This window comes from Amaranthus tricolor, chromosome 3 (assembly GCF_026212465.1).
Source record: "Amaranthus tricolor cultivar Red isolate AtriRed21 chromosome 3, ASM2621246v1, whole genome shotgun sequence".
In the NCBI taxonomy this organism is placed as follows: domain Eukaryota; kingdom Viridiplantae; phylum Streptophyta; class Magnoliopsida; order Caryophyllales; family Amaranthaceae; genus Amaranthus; species Amaranthus tricolor.
In genome coordinates, this window is record NC_080049.1 from 26,695,463 (window position 1) to 26,714,051 (window position 18,589).

At 30.5% G+C, this 18,589-nt stretch overlaps 1 protein-coding gene across 1 annotated transcript; it reads right to left on the reverse strand.

The window, feature by feature from the left end:
* Nucleotides 1-7,965: 7,965 nt before the first annotated feature.
* LOC130808506 (uncharacterized mitochondrial protein AtMg00810-like) lies at nt 7,966-8,527 on the reverse strand. The gene is made up of 2 exons (XM_057673973.1): nt 8,192-8,527; nt 7,966-8,112 (listed from the first exon to the last, which is right to left on the reverse strand). Exons 1-2 carry the CDS (start codon nt 8,525-8,527, stop codon nt 7,966-7,968), a joined length of 483 nt encoding a protein of 160 aa, XP_057529956.1.
* Nucleotides 8,528-18,589: the final 10,062 nt, after the last annotated feature.

Here is an 18,589-nt window from a genome sequence, read left to right on the forward strand (position 1 = left end):
GGTTGTTAATTGGAAGTAGGAGTTGCTAATTGTTATTGATTTAATTGTAGAGAATTACTACTACCTTATTAGGTTGTTATTGATGTTGTAAATACGTAATTTCAATAAGTCATGAGCATAGTGTCTAACTTATTGTTGAGAGTTGCTAAAGTTACTAGTTATGATGTCGTGATTGTAGTTCTTCCTAACCTTGAAGAATATAATGGATGATATTGCGATGTGATAAACTTAAGATTCGTCATTGTCGTCATATTAGCACTACATGAACATCGCAAGATTTAAGTGTGAATTGATATGTTATCCTAAAGTAACGTGGATCGCTATAACTCAAGTTGATTAATGTAAAGAAACTATTCACACATACTTCTACTTTAAATTGATGGAAAGACTTACGTTGTATTGAGTTAATAATTTTTGACTTGTATTGAATGGGTTGTGTGCGTGCTAGAGTAATCGGAAACTCATGTTGAATGGGTGATAGCGGTTAAATTGGTATTTAGTTTGGTATGTCAAAGTAGTTAAGGGAACTTAATAGTTCTACTCATAACTTATATAGGTGCCTATTACGTAAGAGGAAAGTAGAGCCTTAGTTGGGTGATTTTGTGACTTTTGATCGTGCGGTGACGCTTACAGGTACGTACACGCAGTAACTAACCCTTATACGCAATTTGCTTTAAGACATTATTGTTTATTGTGATAATATACATTGCATTGAAACTATGAGATACTATTGAGTACACTTTACATGAAGAGCTATCGACTATGAAATCCTTGCGCTTAGAATAGTTTAGAGAGTGAGAGTTAATAGAGGGCGAGAACTACCCCTTATTTATTTAAGAATTAGATTATGCCTAATTGGAGTTAGAATGACTCCTTTATAGGTGAATTTCATATTCTATTGAGTGGCTCAGTGGGTTTTAGCGCGCTGCTATCCCAGGGCGCTCATTAATAGTTGAGAGTGGAAGTTATTCCTATCTGATAAGGTACTATATTATGATTAGCTGGCGTGACTTAACTGGATTATGTCCGGTTGTTTTATTATTCCCCTAGGTGAGCTTCGACGGGACCACCGTAAGGGGGGTATGAGCATGCTTGGGTCATTGGGCGCCGGGAGGCCGATAACGCCCCTTGACCGAGGTGTTACCATGCGGGCCTTGCAAACCCCAATATGGTGGCCTCTTCACTGGTTTAGTACCCCAGTGTGTTAGGTTTAGCCCGAAGGTAGGACCCGAGAGGGTCAGCTGGAGGGGGCATGAGCTCATACTTTGCCATTGGGCACCGGGAGGCCGATAACGCCCTTTGGAGTGTCACTATGCCAGGAAGTAGAGAAAAGATCCACTGATAGAAAACTATTCAGTGATAGAAAGTTTATTCATTGATCGAAAGTTATGTAATGATAGAAGGTTCATTCTTTGGTAGAATATTTACTCATTGATAGAACGTATACTTATTATTGATAGAATAGTTTATGCTAGTGAGAAGTGTGCCTAAGTTAAGTTACTTCAAGGGTATTACGAACTATGATCACGCTTACCTTAAGATAGACAAGCTCTATAAGGGTATGAGTTAGGTATTCTGTTAATGCCTAGGTCGAGTTAATCTATGCGTGTTTTGCAAGAGTTTATGTTTGAAGAGAGGAACGTGAAGACCTGCATTCTACCCGAGAGCACATGGTTCGGGTTGGAAAGCACGTAATGAAATTAAGAAGTATAAGTGGCTGATAAACGGTTACTATCCGTGCTTGCGTTTTATGAAATCATCTTATTTGTTTTATGATATAATGCTATCTAGTAGTTGGCCTTATTCTATTTGATGTTAGTTACTGACGTGTATGTGTTTGTGTTTATGTTTGTTTGTTGACTTTCTATGATTGTCCTGCTATGACACATTGGCCCTTGGTCTAATGTTGAGCAGCAGGGGGATCATAGACCAGCGTAGCAGGTACTGGAGCTTCTTATGCGTTGCATTGCATTTGGGGAAAGTGATGAGGGCGAAGCATAACTTGTGTCATTACCCTATCTTTCGATTTTGTATCTCTTGTTATCTTTTGTAAATTTCGGTTGTATATGTTCTGTTATGAGGACTTGTGTCCTCCCACGTGTATTTGTATTTCCGCTGCGTAGTTTATAACTCTGTATGGTCTTGAGTAGTTAAGTCTTTTTAAAAAACGCAAACGTCGACACTGGAACCACGATCCATGTTTGGCATGTTGATTTGAGAAGCCGGCGACGAATCATTCCGCCGTGATATAGTTTTGATAAGCCGTTAGTGCCTTTACTTTATTAGCTTCTTAATTAACTTTTGTTTTTCTACAAAGGCGCACAGTTTTAAGGCAGATGCTGCCAAAATTTCCACTCACCTTTTAAAAGTTAATAATTAAAGTTTATCTAAATTCTTTTCCTTTTTCTTTTATGTAACACCCGAATTTCCTCCCGTCCTTTACGGTTTTGGTTTCGTTAAGGGGTCGGAAATTCTGAGGTGTTACATATAGTTAGAAAGTAATAAAGTCAAAGATACACATAGTAGTTATAATAGCAATGACATTATCATTGACTGCTGGAGGAAAATTTTTTTTGTTAAAGTTATGACGCATAAGCAATTTAAATAGTGATGATATCAGTAGTGTTTTGTTTTAGTAATATTTATAGTTTTGTGTTCGACCTTCATTAAGATATGACGTTTTATCTAATACCTCTCTCTTATAAAATACTTCCTACATATTATAATAATTGATACTTTTTTATCTTTTAGGTCTGCTATGTTATATGAGACAGAATGTTGGCCAGTAAAAACGACGTTTAAATATAAGATGGAAGTTACAAAATGCATATGCTGAAGTGGTTGTGTGGTCATACAATGATGGATAGAATAAGGAACCGGGAGTTTAGAAAGAAGTTATGAATTGCCCCTCTTTCTGCACAAATGCATGAAAATAGGTTGAGATGGTTTGGGCACGTGAAGAAAAAGACATATGTTGTCCCATGAGAAGGATCAGAAGCATCATAGTGGAGGGTAAAAGAAGTCGAGGGAGACCTAGGAAAACATGGGAGGAACAAATAAAAAGGGACTTGCATGACTTGCACCTCTCAGAGGACCTGACTAGGGACAGGGGTAGTTGGAGGCGTCTTATTCATGTCCTAGATTACTGATAGTTTCCCCCTACCTTCTGCTGTTCGTGTTCCTTGCTACTCATATAACACTCTTTGACTTCGTTTTAGCTGGTTTTCACTTTTCTTTATATGCTTCGTATTTTTTTATTTATATTTATTTGTATTTAATTTGAAAGGTGATGCTGCTCATGCAGGTTTGCGAGTTGCTGCAGGAAGAACTTTTTCGGAGTACCTATCATGAGCCGAGGGACTCTCTGACCGCATCCTCCTTTATGGGTATGGGTTGTCGTCTTCCTTCCCTCCCCAGACCCTGCTCATATCCTTATAAGCGGAATACACTGAGTATGATGATGATGATAATATCTTTCAAGCTTATTTTATATATAGCGGTTAATGTGTAAGAGAGAAAAAAACATCAAAGATATAGAAACATGGAAGTAAAAACATTCAACTACTAGCAAGCTTGTCAAATCAAGCTTTATCATTATTATTGTTAAGAATAAATCGGATTCCAATACTCATGATATCATGCGCTTAATGCCTAACCAATGATGCAACATATTAAGACTATATTTGCTCTAGAGATAATTAGAATTTAGAAAATGGGCCGAGGTGATTCAAATAAGGAGGAGAAAAGGTAAATCACATATAAATTCAAAAAAGGTTTAATTTACTAGTAAAATTAATAAATAGTAGTAGGCGTCACTCCACAAGTTTATATAGTGAGACATCATCTTCTCTTTCTATGATGTAGGACAACTCACATGTAAGAAATAACAAGCACTTTTAACATTCTCCCACACATGTAAGTGTCCTTACAAATTTAATCCACTAAAAAAGTTCCGAACTTTATAGAGAATGATTCATGAACATCCAATTCAAGGACCATTAACCAATGGTAAGTGTAAATTCTCAGGCGTAAAGGCACAATAATAAACTACACTTTGATACCATGTTAGAATTAGAAAATTGGCATGGACGACCCAAACAACTAAAAGGGTTACAAATCTCATAGGGAATGAACAACTAATTTAAGGCCATTTAACCGGTGGTAAGATTAAATGCCTGAACATAAAGGTCCAACATCAAATAGGGCTTTGATACCATATTAGAATTTAGAAATTGTGTATGAACGATCTAAACAAGAAAGAGAAAAGGTAACTCATATATAAACCCTAAAGAAGTTTACTACCAAAACCATTTCATAGTAGTAGAAATTACTTTTTAAGTTTATAAAATGACATACATTCGTTTCTTTTTCCAATGTGGGACAACTCACATGTGAGTATTAATTGCATAATATCATACTAATGCAGATCACTCATAGCTGATATATAATTCTTAATAGCTAACAAGTACATGTACTTGATAAAATTATATTTAATACTCCCTCCGTTCTTTTAAGTTTGTCCACTTTACTATAACGGGTAGTTTCAAAAGTTTGTCCACTTTAGAATACTTATCATTTTTGGAAATCTTTTTTCCCTAATATACCCTCATTTCTCTCTTTCACTTCCTTATTTTTCTAGTATATTCACTCTCACACTCATTTTTTGTTCTTTAAATTTTGTTTTATTTAAATTTTCTCTCTCATACTTCCAATACAATCATTACTTTACACCACTATCTAATTAAAATAATACCCACTATAATAAAAGATTATGTTTTTTTTAATAAGTGTGAAAAAGTCAAATTAAACAAACTTAAAAGAACGAAGAGAGTATTAAACGTATTTAAAACGTGAGAAAAATTGATGCAAGGAAAATTGTATCACAAAGAGATCAGGTTAACCAATCAAGAATATATACTTCATATAAATCATGTGAATTTAATAAATAATTGTTACATGCTCCCTCCAATTCAGCACTAATGTCCCATTTACTTTATTTACTCTATTCAATGCACTTATTCAATCCTTAATATCACTAATTGTCCATTATTAAAAATTATGGAAATTTGATATGAATAATCCTTGTATTGAGACGAATCAAACAAGATCGCACATGACTATGTTTTAACTTGTATATTAATAATAAAATACAAAATAAAAATAAGAGATAAATAGTGTCAAAAAGCAAATAAAACGTTAGTGCTGAATTGAAGGAAGTATTGTATAATGAAAATATATCATCATAGATAGCAAAATAAAAAGAAATTGAGGCATTAATGAGTAACAATCATAGTTAAAATTCAAATGTTTACCTACGTACCTCTCTCACTAGTGTTAGTCACTAGAGAACAAGAAAAAGTTAGAGAAAAAAAGTAACAATAGTATTGGTGCTAGAGTTGGACTATTACTAAAGCAATAGAAGTAGCCGATCTTTAAATTTCGCCACCCTTTTCATTTTATCGCCACCCCCCTCCAAATGAAATTACGAATTTGCCCCTGATTTTTAAAAAATTACAATTTTACCACTCATTTCAAATTTCTTATTTATAATAATAATAATAATAATAATAATAATATTATTATTATTATTTTCCAAAAAGAAAAAAAAAAATTGAGTCGCCCAAAATTGAGTGATTGAACCGGGGTCCAGTCGCCCAGAACTGGGCGATTGAACCATGGTTCAGTCGCCCAATTTTGGGCGACTCAATTTTTTTTTTTTTTTTTTGCTTTTTGGAAAATAATAATAATAATACTAATACTAATAATAATAACTTATAGAATTAATAATTATTAAATAATGACTTGTGCAGGTCTCGAACCTGTGACCTTTATGTTATTAGTACAACGCTCTAACCAACTGAACTAATAGGCCACATTAATCTATAAGTTATTATTATTATTATTTTCCAAAAAGCAAAAAAATAAAAAATAAAATAAAATAAAATTGAGTCGCCCAAAATTGGGCGACTGAACCAGGGTCCAGTCGCCCGGTTCTGGGTGACTGAACCATGGTTCAATCGCCCAGTTCTGGGCGACTGGACCCCGGTTCAATCGCCCAATTTTGGGCGACTCAATTTTTTTTTTTCTTTTTGGAAAATAATAATAATAATATTATTATTATTAATTTTATTATTATTATTATTATTATTATTATTATTATAAATAAGAAATTTGTAAGAAGTGGCAATTTTGTAATTTTTTAAACTTCAGGGGCAAATATGTAATTTCGTGAGAAAAGGGGTGGCGATAAAATGAAAAGGGTGGCGAAATTTAGTAACTCCCTAGAAGTATTTCTCTAAAAATTGTGAATTTGCACTTTTCAATGAAATATTTTCCTTTAAAATTTTTATGATGTTGTCATTATTAACTACTTCTATTAAGTGAAGTTTTAATACATGTAGGGGACAGTGAAAAAAAAGTTTTAATGAAGTATTACTGAGATTATGTTAATAACAAACGAATTGGATAAACATAATTAAACATAAGAAAGGATTAATTTATACTATTTTATTTTACAATTTATATTAACTTTTTAACATGTTAAAATAGTAGGGTTTTTTTATTTAATAAGTACAATTAATTACAATCATTATAAAACACTTATTATTATTAGATTGATTCACCGTAAAATAGTAGTATTAGTCAATATAATATAATTTGCTTTTAATGGGATATATTTCGCGACATTTAATTTAAAGGTCATTACTTTAAATTTCTAATAGTATATATAGTATATTTAATGACATTTATTAGACCATTTAGCAACATAATTAAAAATCATATTAAAGTTTTTTGTGATATAAAATCTAGTGATATTTTTTATAAAGGTCACAATAGATCATAGTAATAATTATATATGCTACTAAAAATCAAATAAAATATCACTAAATCAATTTAAAATAAAATTTAAAATAAATACTACTAAATTTAATGTTGCAAAAATTTAAATTGAAGACTTTTATCTTAAATAAGGAGTACTTCATTATCAGCAAATTCAGGACATAAATTTCTTTCACTCGTGCGGATAGAAGCAGACGAATGATTGCAAATAGTAAAGTAGGACATCTTTTCACTGCATGGAGCATAATTATGTCCACGTGTGTTGACCACAATACATGACGGCATCCCTCCTTTTGAATCTACTGTTTCATTTACTGTTATTGTGCTATTTGATTTTTACCTATTTGTCAATATGCATTTAATTGTAAACATTTCAAATTGTATTTTATTAAAAATTATTAAATATCGATTTTAATATATTTATGTGTAAACAAATCAAATAAGATATCATTTAACTATATTTTAACTTATAAATTAAAAATAAATACAATTTAAAAGTAATTGATTATTTATATCAAAAAATCGAATGAGACAATAAGAGTAAGTATTTTTTTAAAAAAATTGTACTATTATTGAATTTGTCTTCCATACTCTGCCTTGGCGTGAGACTTTTTGGGATAATATGGATGATGTATTACTAAATTTGTCCTATTTTTAATTTTATAATTAATTTGTAAGCTTTATTTTTCATCCATATATTCAATTTATTAATTTTATTTAATTTTCGTAATTTTCACTTTATTTATACTTGAATATATTTGTTTTGGATAGAAAGAGCACTACTCCTAAACACTAAGTAAGAACATTGATAATCTTACAAATGAGTCTTTGTTCAAAACTACCAATAATAAAGTAAAAAAATTGACTCTTGAAGTGAGTCTTGAAATATGACCCACTCCAAGACTATTGAGTCGGGACATTATCATCATGTTTTTCTTTGGTCGAATAATACTAACATCAACTCATATTGTGATAAAGTTAATAAAAGAAATGATTTTGGTTGCCTTTTATTTCATGATTTTGAGAATAAATACAATAAGTAATCTAAAGTTTTAGGTAACTAAATATTTACAAAATAATTACCAAAATATAAAAAATTTACAAATATTCTATTTTATTATTCTATTACACCTCCGCAGTCGAATCGAGAGGTGGGCAAACGTTGAGATTGAATCGAAAATCATCAAAAAGAAATTGAGGAAGACCTTTTGTAAAAATATCGGCAATCTGATATCGAGAAGGAAGATGAACTCGAACATTACCACGCTTAACCTTTTACCGAACGAAGTGAATGTCAATCTCTATAGCGTTCATGATGAACTAGATTACCGGTCAAATAAACAGCACTAACATTATCACTATATACAAGCATAGCCGAAGGAATAGAACAATGGAGCTCAAGAAGCAAGTTACGAATCCGACAAGTCTCAGAAACCACATTAGCGACACCACGGTATTCAACGTCAGCATCGGATTTAGAAACAGTGGGTTGTCGCTTAGCAGACCAAGATACTAAATTATCACCCAAGAAAACACAGTAACCATAAGTAGAACGACGGGTGTAAAGATAACCACCCCAATCAGCATCGTTATATGATAGAAGATAGGAAATAGGAGACTTATAAAAGTGCAGACCATGATTAAGAATACCATGAATATATCGAAAAATGCGATGAATAGCACCCATATGCTCAACCCGAGGATCATGCATGTGAAGACAAACTTGCTGAACGGCATAGGAAATATCTGGTCGAGTGAAAGTAAGATACTACAAAGCGCCAGCCAGACTACGATACAACGTAGGATCATCACAAGGAGAACCAGCATCAACACAAAGTTTCCCAGTTGTACCAACAGGAGTAGAAACGGGTTTGCATTGAGACATGCCTGCTATATCAAGAATCTTAGTGGCATACTTCTACTAAGAAAGAAAAAGACCTATAGAAATGTGAGTAACAGCAATACCCAGAAAGTAACTGAGAGGACCCAAGTTCTTCATAGAAAACTCAGAGCTTAGTTTGAACATAATAGACTGATGAAGCACATTAGAGGAAGCAGTAAGAATAATGTCATCCACATACAATAGAAGATAAGCAATATCAGAATCATGACAATAAATAAAAAGAGAATTATCAGATATGCTATTACAAAATCCAATAGTAGTCACAAAATCAGCAAACCGTTGGTACCAAGCTCGGGGATCCTGCTGACGCATTAGGATCACGAAAACCCAAAGCTGATGCATGTAGACGGTTTCAGTTAAGTGACCATGAAGAAACACATTTTTAACATCCAATTGATGAATAGACCAAGACTTGAACAAAACAATACTCAAAACAATGCGAATGTTAGTGAGTTTGACCACTGGGCTAAAGGTCTTCTCACAGTCAATGCCTTCCCGTTGAGACTTATCATCACCAACTAGACGCGCCTTACATCGCTCACAAGAACCAGCAGACTTGGTTTTGACCTGAAAAATCCATAAAGAACGAATCACATTAGCATTAGGTGGCCAAGGGATAAGATCCCAAGTACGATTCTCAATTAAAGCATCAAATTCCTCTTGCATAGCTAGTTTTCAGTGTGGGTCACAAAGAACATAGATGAAATTATAGGGGAAAAAGAAACGGATAAGGCTTAAAAAGAGTATTTGGGGTTGGGTTTAAAAATGTCATATTTACTACGTGTAACCATGTCGGGTGGTGATGGTGGTGGAATAGGATGGGAAAAAGAAGAGGATAATGGGCAAGGAAGAGGATTGGAGGTGGGTTGGGCAGGTATTAGGCCGCGTGAGACAGGTTCAGTGTTGGTTGATTGGGAACCGGATGGAGGAAGAGGGGGTAGGTGGGTCACTGTTTAGCCTAATAGGATAAAATGGGAAAAGGGGGTATGGGGGAAGCTGTTGGGCCATGAGGAGTTTTGGGACCAAAGGTGATGGATGTAATATTATTGTCAGTTTGTAAAAATATGAAGGGATAATGAGTATCTAAAAATTGATATGCTTGGGAAGGTGATGGATGAGGGCAGAAAAAGGGAAAATTGGCCTCGACAAATGGAACATGTCTAGATATTATAATCTTACGGGAGGAGAGATCATAACACTTGTAACCCCTATGTGAAGAAGGGTAGCCCAAAAATACACATGGAGAGGAGCGAGGTTGAAGTTTATGGATTGTAGTAGAAGGAATGAGAGGAAAACATAAACAACCAAAAACCTGGAGATGTGTATATGAGGTGGAGTTATGATATAAAGGTGAGTGGGAGTGAGATTGCCAAGAAGTTTAGAGGGGAGAATATTGAGAAGATAAGTTGTCGTGTTTAAGGCGAGAGGCCAAAAATACGGTGGGAGAGAAGTATGACACAAAAGAGTACGAATGATATTATTTATAGAACGAATTTTTTCTTTCGCATTTGCCAATTTGAGATGAAGTGTGAGGACAAGAGGAACGAAGATGGATACCCCGATTATCACAAAATTGATGAAACATCTTATTGTCAAATCCATCCCATGATCACATTGAAAAGATTTAATTTGAAGTTCAAATTGAGTGTGGACAAAACCGGTGAATTTTACAAAAAATATCATTAACTTGAGATTTGCGGAATAAGGAAAAAGTCTACAAAAAATTATTATAGTTATCAAGAAAAAGAACATAGTATTTGTATCCCAAAGGACTAGAAACAGGAGATGTCCATAAATCACTATGAATAATATCAAAAAGTTTAGTACTCATAAACATAGAATCGATAAAAGACAATCGAACATGTTTACCCAATGGACAAGAATGACAAACAATAGATGGATCTTTATTACATTTAATTAAACCAGAAGAATACAAGGAATCCAAAATTGCATTTCTCGAATGACCTAAATGGGAATGCCAAATACTAGTAGAAAAAGTAGAAAAGCCGATGTGGATGAAGAGGTGGAAGCTCCATGTGTTGATTGGAAAGGATAAAGATCACCTGTGCTATTAGATCTCAGAAAGATGTTCCCCGTGGCCATGTCCTTCATAGAAAACCCAAAAGGATCAAATTCAACGGAAACCATATTATCATGAGTAAATTTACGAACAGAGATTAAGTTTTTAATAAATTTAGATGCATATAAGACATTTTTTAGGGTGGGGGATTTTTGTGAGGAAGGAAAAGAAATTTTTGGCCTCAAGGAACCAACTCAACCAAAAGCTTAAGCTGATGGTTGAGACCCCAGAATATGTTATATACGCTAACACGCTCGCTCACACGAGAGCCCATAGGGCTAGAAGTGTGGATGCGCACGATGAATGTTTCACTTTAAATGAGGGGTGATTGAGATTCAAACCCGTGACCTCTTGTCACGTTGGCTCTGATAGCATGAAAGAAATGATTTTAGTTGCTTTTCATTTCATGATTTTGAGAATAAATACACCAAGTAATCTAAAGTTTTAGGTAACTAAATATTTACAAAATAATTACCAAAATATAAAAGATTTATAAGATATACAAATATTCTATTCTATTATTCTATTAGTTAAAAGTGGTGTTTAAAGTAAGTTTAGAAATTAAAGTGTGAAATTATCGTAAATCTTATATGAATTTAGATTATAAAAACAAGATTAAATTATTGATAATTTAATGTGATAGAATCTGAAAAATAGAGTTAAAGTCTGACGATATATAGTTAAGGAGGAGTAAAGACAAAAGAGGACCTAAAAGGAATTTAATCACCTATTGATGGCATGAGACCCAACCATTAACCAATCACATTGGGGTTTCTTGGGGGGTTGTGGTTGTACCTTAATGCATCATGCATGGATCTTTTTACATTCGTTGCTTTACAACCCGATGTGAATAGATCTCTAGCATGCATTCATACTTTCCACATAATTAAATTAAATTTTAAGTAGGACTCCCTCCGTTCTATATTATATATATTTCCACAAAGAATATTTTAATTAAAGATATGGGAATTTTTTATATTTTTTATGAATATTTAAAAGTTAATTTATTTTGACGTATAAAATGTTATTATATGATTTTTTATAATTTTATGAAATATAGTTAAGATAATGAATCTATGTTATTATATGATTTTTTATAATTTTATGAAATATAGTTAAGATAATGAATCTCGTATATGTGCTTTGAATAATTTTTGTGAAAAAAACAAATAAAAACATTCAATAGAAAACAGAAAGAGTAATAACTTTTACATTCTAATTTAAATTACCAAAATACGGAAATCAGTCCTTTGTTACATCAATTTGAAATCAAATTCAAAATAGTGTTGATTTACTATGACACATATAGAAGAATATATCTAGGGTCTATGAGTAAATTTTGGGTGATATTTTAGATTGGAATCAATTTCAAATTCACATGTATACTTAAATATTTTAACAAGTTGATTTGATTGTTCGAGTCGAATTAACTTCATTTTGGTCAATCGGGTCAAATTTAAAGAGCTTTAGACTCTAGTTATACACATTACTAAAAAAGTTCAAAAAATTCATGTATAATCCCTATGTTATATTTGATTTACACTTAATTTGTATTTTAAATTGTCCTATTTATTTTGCATATTTTTTATTTTAATAATGGGCTCTAATACACTTTTTTCAATCTCAAAAACGAATTCATTATTTTTTAAATTTATCCGGTATTCTTTATATCTATTAAAATAAAAATCAAATAAAACACATAAACAAAGGATCTGTATTTTCATAATAATTACACCGGTCTATAATTTAGTAGCAACCTTCGTATTGCAATTTAAAAAGAATAGAATGAGGAACATATTCCAATGCTTGAAGGAAAGCACATGTATATTATGACAACCATACATATGTACTCCTACTCTTATCAACTACTACTACTATGACTGTCTATGAGTATGCTACTCCATACTACTCCCTCTACCAAAAATAACTCCAATTTGTTTTACAGTTTGTTTTATTATTTTTTTTAATTTTAGGCTATTTAATTTTTCTAAAATCTCATTTATATATTTAACTTATTATTTCATCTTATTTATATATTTCTTCTAATTGTTCAAAAAATATACTCCATTATTTAACTAATTTATTTATTTTTTAATTTTCGGCCTATTTATACGTATACTTGGCTCATTTACTTTGAAAAGAGGGGAGTATGTATATTAGTATATATATACTCAATCCAAGATATAGTAGCAATAATAGCAATCTGCTGCTACGCTGCAGCTATTAGCCTACTACATCTAGTCCTACACTATAAAGGTGAGAGTAGGCCCTTAGGTTTAAGACCCGGTGCAAAAATGTCTCGAAGTACTCTCACAAGGTTCAGTTCGTTTGGTAGGTACGTTAATGTTGATTCTCTATTTCAACGGTTGAATCTTACTCCCTCCAATTATTTTTAATTGTTTTATTTTTTAGTTTGGGTAATTCACGCTTATTTTCTCATTTTCATTTTAAGATCTATATTTATAGATGTTTTTTTATTTTCTTAATATTAAAAATACTCGATGCACATGTGTTTACTATTTTAGATGGTCCCCTATAATTCTTAATATTAAAAATACCTAATATTACATATAAGTCTGTTATTTTAAGTCCCCTCATTTTCTCAATATTTGTGCCCAAATCAAATGGGGCAACTAAAATGAATTAGAGAGAGTATATCTTAACGGTACTTTATACTCCCTTTTATTCACTTTAAATATTTTATTTGGTTTTTCAACAATATTTATCAATTACATTTATTATATGCTTTGTTTTTAATTTATAAGTTAAAACATAATCAAGTCAAATCTTGTTTGAATTATCCTATTGTAAATTTCATTAATATCAATTTTTAATTAGTTTCACTCAAGCATAATAAAGGATGTTTAAAATGAAAACATGCATTGGCTAAAGTGCCAAAACCAAATGAGACATTTAAAGTGAATAGGAACGAGTATATATATATATATATATATATATATATATATATATGTATATATATATATATATATGTGTATATATATATATATATGTATATATATATCTATATGTATATATATATCTATATGTATATATATATATATATGTATATATATATATATATATATATATGTATATATATATATATATGTATATATATATCTATATGTATATATATATCTATATGTATATATATATATATATATGTATGTATATATATATATATATATGTATGTATATATATATATATATATATATATGTATATATATATATATGTGTGTGTGTGTTTTGTATATATATATATATATATATATATATATATATATATATGTATATATATATATATATATATATATATATATATATATATATATATATATATATATGTATATATATATATATATATATATATATATATATATATATATATATATATATGTATATATATATATATATGTATATATATATATATATGTATATATATATATATATATGTATATATATATATATATATATATATATATATATATATATATATATATATATATATATATATATATATATATATATATATATATGTGTGTGTGTGTGTGTGTGTGTTTTGTATATATATATATATACATATATAATATTGACAAATGACTCTTAGCTAGAGTTGTTGCTTGAAATTATTGACTGATTTGACTAGCTAAAAGTATTGAGTGATAAGTGTGCTATTTAAGAGGATGTTTGATAAAAATTATTTATTAGTTGCTACTTGTTTATTAGAAAAAAACAGACTAAAAGCTAAAAGCCAATAAAAAATATTATTAATAGCTTTTTTATTATGGTTTAAATTAAATTTTAACTAAAAAGCTACAAAACCAAAAGAAAAAAAAATAATAAAAAGGCTAATTGCTTATCTTTAAAAACAGTTTAGTTTCTATTAAAAAATATATTGGATTATGTAATAAAGATAAAAGGTTGGTATTTTATGTATGGTAGTAGTGTGTCATGATGGACGACAATTGCCTCAAGAAAACGATTTTAATTATATTTGGTAAAAATTTCTCAAAGTAAGTCAAGTGCCACTCTCTATACTTGGAAAAAAGAAAAGGTTTCAATCATGTATGCTCATGTTTATTTCAATTGCAGAATGTGTCTTCCTCAGCGAGAATGACTTTTTATGATTCATTCTCAACAACTAAAATGTCACCAATCAACACTCCATAAATATCCTTTAAAACAAGGATTATATAATACCAATATTTAAGAGATATCATTTCTATGTAATATCGCGTTAAGAATATACATAAATCAAAAGAATGATTTTTTAGCAAATTTTAAGCTTTAATATCTCTAAATACGCATCATAAAAAATTATAAAAATTATATATTAAAAAAATTTACATTAAGACAAATCTAACATGATCTCATATGAATATATTTTATCTTCAATATATACTTTAAAAATCTAATTCAAATTTCTCTCTCTTAAAGTTGACAAACTTAAAGTAGACAAACAAAAAGAAACAGAGGGAGTACCAATTTAATGGGAAGAATTTTCACAGTATTAATATGAAAAAAAACAATCAAATTTTATACTATTCTCATTATCTTTCTATTTTATTTTTGATTCTGAAACTTTTTTTTCTTGTTTTTAAATTATTATGAAAAATTACATTTGATTGCTTGATACTTCATGATTAGTGATTTATTGCAGTTTTAAATTTGTAGTTTTAAAGTTAGAAATATGACTAAAAAATTATTAAAAAACAATATTTTTATTACTTTAATAATATAGTAACTTGCATTTATTTCTAATAAGCCTATTTTTTTTGTTTACGCTCATGGCCGTTTAAAAAATGTGTGAGACCACCCTGGCCTTAAGAACATACGTAACTTATCAAGATGGATAATCTCAAGCCATCATTCAATTCATTTGAAAAGGCATTCAAGGAAAACTAAGAACTAACGAAGATCTCTTAAATTCTACCCTATTGATCTATTGCTACTTCATATCTTTATGTTAATGTTTCAAAGAGTTTATTGTATTTTCATTAGTTGTACTTTATGTTTTTTTTTGGTATTTTATGGATCCTAAACAAAAAAGGACTCTCTCTATAGAGGATCGATGTTATATTTTTTAACGGGTGTTTGGTAAAAGAATAGAGACGAAGCTCCATATATTATAATTATCATTATAAATATAACATGTCATATACTTCTTAATAGATATAAAAAGAACAAATCAGAAATTGAAATTTTTTTAAGAGTCTACTGTCTACTTCATTAACTAAAATTTTCAGATATTGGGCACCCTAAACAAAATTCTATCTTGGCTAGAGTAAAAAAAAACGACCCTGATTGTACTAGTGGAACTTAATCAACTGAAAACGTGTTAGAATATATAATATATCCTAGGGTTTAACCAAAAGCTTAAACTAATGGTTGAGGCCCCAGAATATGTTATATACTCTAACAGAGCGACCTTGGTTGTACCAGTGGAACTTAAATCAAATGCATAAACAATTTACTTTTGTAATTATTAAACTTGAATAGCTTAGTTGTTAGTAAGCGTGTAAGCATTTATAGTACTTTTATGAAGCAAGGTACTCATGTGAGACACAAGCTAAGGAGTCATAATATAGTATCATCAGCTTGTCTAACTTGTTCGACGAGTTGTAATATGAAATAATTGCATGCATTAGAGTTAATTAATCCATATTAAACGACTTAGATTTGCACCATTGAGTTGATCATGGAGAAACTATAGAATGCACTAAGAAGAGAGTGTATATAGAGTTAATTAATTTTCATATTGAGCTCTATAATATTTTTTTGGCGAAATCATGCATATTTAATTTAAAATTTGTGTTTCTAATTTATATTATTGATTCTGCTAAATTTAAAGACTATAATACTCTCGGTTCATATAGCTAGTGTCATTTGGACTATGTTCAAAAACCTTAGCAATGATAGTTTTTCTAAGCAATCATGGAGATGCTATCCAAACTTTTGAGCATTTTCCCACTTAAATGTCTAGAAGCATACTCAAACTACATAATGCCAACGCCACGAGTCTCTAACTCTCTATAGTCCCCAAACAAGGAGTGGACAAGGGTACAAAATGAAGCACACACTGTAAAAGAAAAGAAAAAGGTAACAAGTCCTTATCAAAGGAAGCACTCGATTGACCAAAGGTAATAACCATCATTTAGATGCATCACACGGGTGTCCTCTCTGCCCATCATCAACCCAACAATGGCCTACAATGGTTGACAATGGGTCAAAAAGAAGCTAATTTTGACCTTTTAATAGCCCCAAAATCTCTATCTATTCAATATCCATTAAACAAGTAGCCTTTCATGCGTTTCATGCTCCCTTCACATAATATTTTAAAACTAATTGGCTTATACTTAATAGTCAAAGATGCAGACTTTCATATTCAACTTCCCTATGATACAGTGTCAATAAACCAACTCAACCAAAAGCTTAATCTAATGTTTGAAGCCTCAAAATATGTTATATATTCTAACAGCTTCACTCATTCTCTTTCGTTGCAGAAATCTCTCTATTTAGGATCTTTCTCGAGCCTAGGGACTCTTTGACTGTATTCCCCTTTATGTGTATGGATTGGCGTTTTTCATCCATTACCAGACCTTGATCATAGTTCCAATAAACGAAATACATTAAATACGATAATGAAGATTATACTCAAAGATGCCCATTTAAGCATATCAAAAAATAATGGAATATAATAAAAGGGTACCTTTGCTTTCGGCTACATACCCATTTAACCTTAGGTCCCCACCAAATGCTGGACGGTCGGGATACGTATTGAGCAGATCTACGATCAGTGCAGGCAGAAATTGCAACATAAGCTACAAGTCTTGGGTTATTTCAATCACAAGCCAAATAAAACAATCATAGTATCTCCTATAAAAAAGGTTGCATAAACTACTACACACTTGGAGTAAATTATTGTGCATTAATCTAGAGTTAGTGGTAGATGCTTCATTGGCCGAAATTTCCGGCCTTTTGAGCTATAAATTAAGTAAGCTATGTGTTTGTTTGTCGTACTTCTATCAATAATGGGAAGGACAAATTAGTATGGATTAGGTTTAATTCCAAATCTATCTGAAAATCATAATCATATTAGATAGTAGATAGCTTAAAGCAGTAAAAATAATTCATGTTTCCTACAAAACCGACAATCATAGTCAATTTCAATTACAGCTATATATATATATATGTAAAGGTGTATATTTGGATGTTTGACCGAATTTCGGATTTAATATAACAGGTTGTGTTAATTTTGGTTCTTGTTTGCATGTAAATATATCTTTAAAATTATATAATTTGATTTTTATATGTGATTTATTTTTAGTTGAGTCGAGTCATATTCGATTTTGGTTAATTGTCTCAATTCTTGACAGCTCTAGGTATAAATGCAGATCATCCAACACAATTGATTTAACATAATGCACAATTGGAATAAGCTTTGTTTGAGTAATATTACTGTTAAAAAGTTTAACCTTTACATAGAAAGCAACGAGAAAATAATTTCACTACCATTAGGTTAAAAATAAAAGGAGGATGGATGAATTCTTTGAAAAGCATTTTTTCATCATTAAATATTCTGGATTTCTTATTTATGTGAAGTTGTATATCGTGTTGGTCACTAATAGTCAATTAGAAACGACCTTTTTTTAGTTTTTTTTGTCATTTAGAACGTATATAATGGTTTCGGAAAATTAATAATTAATTAAATCAAATAAAAAAATAATTTATTAATAAAGTTAAATATCCCAATATTGCAAAATTG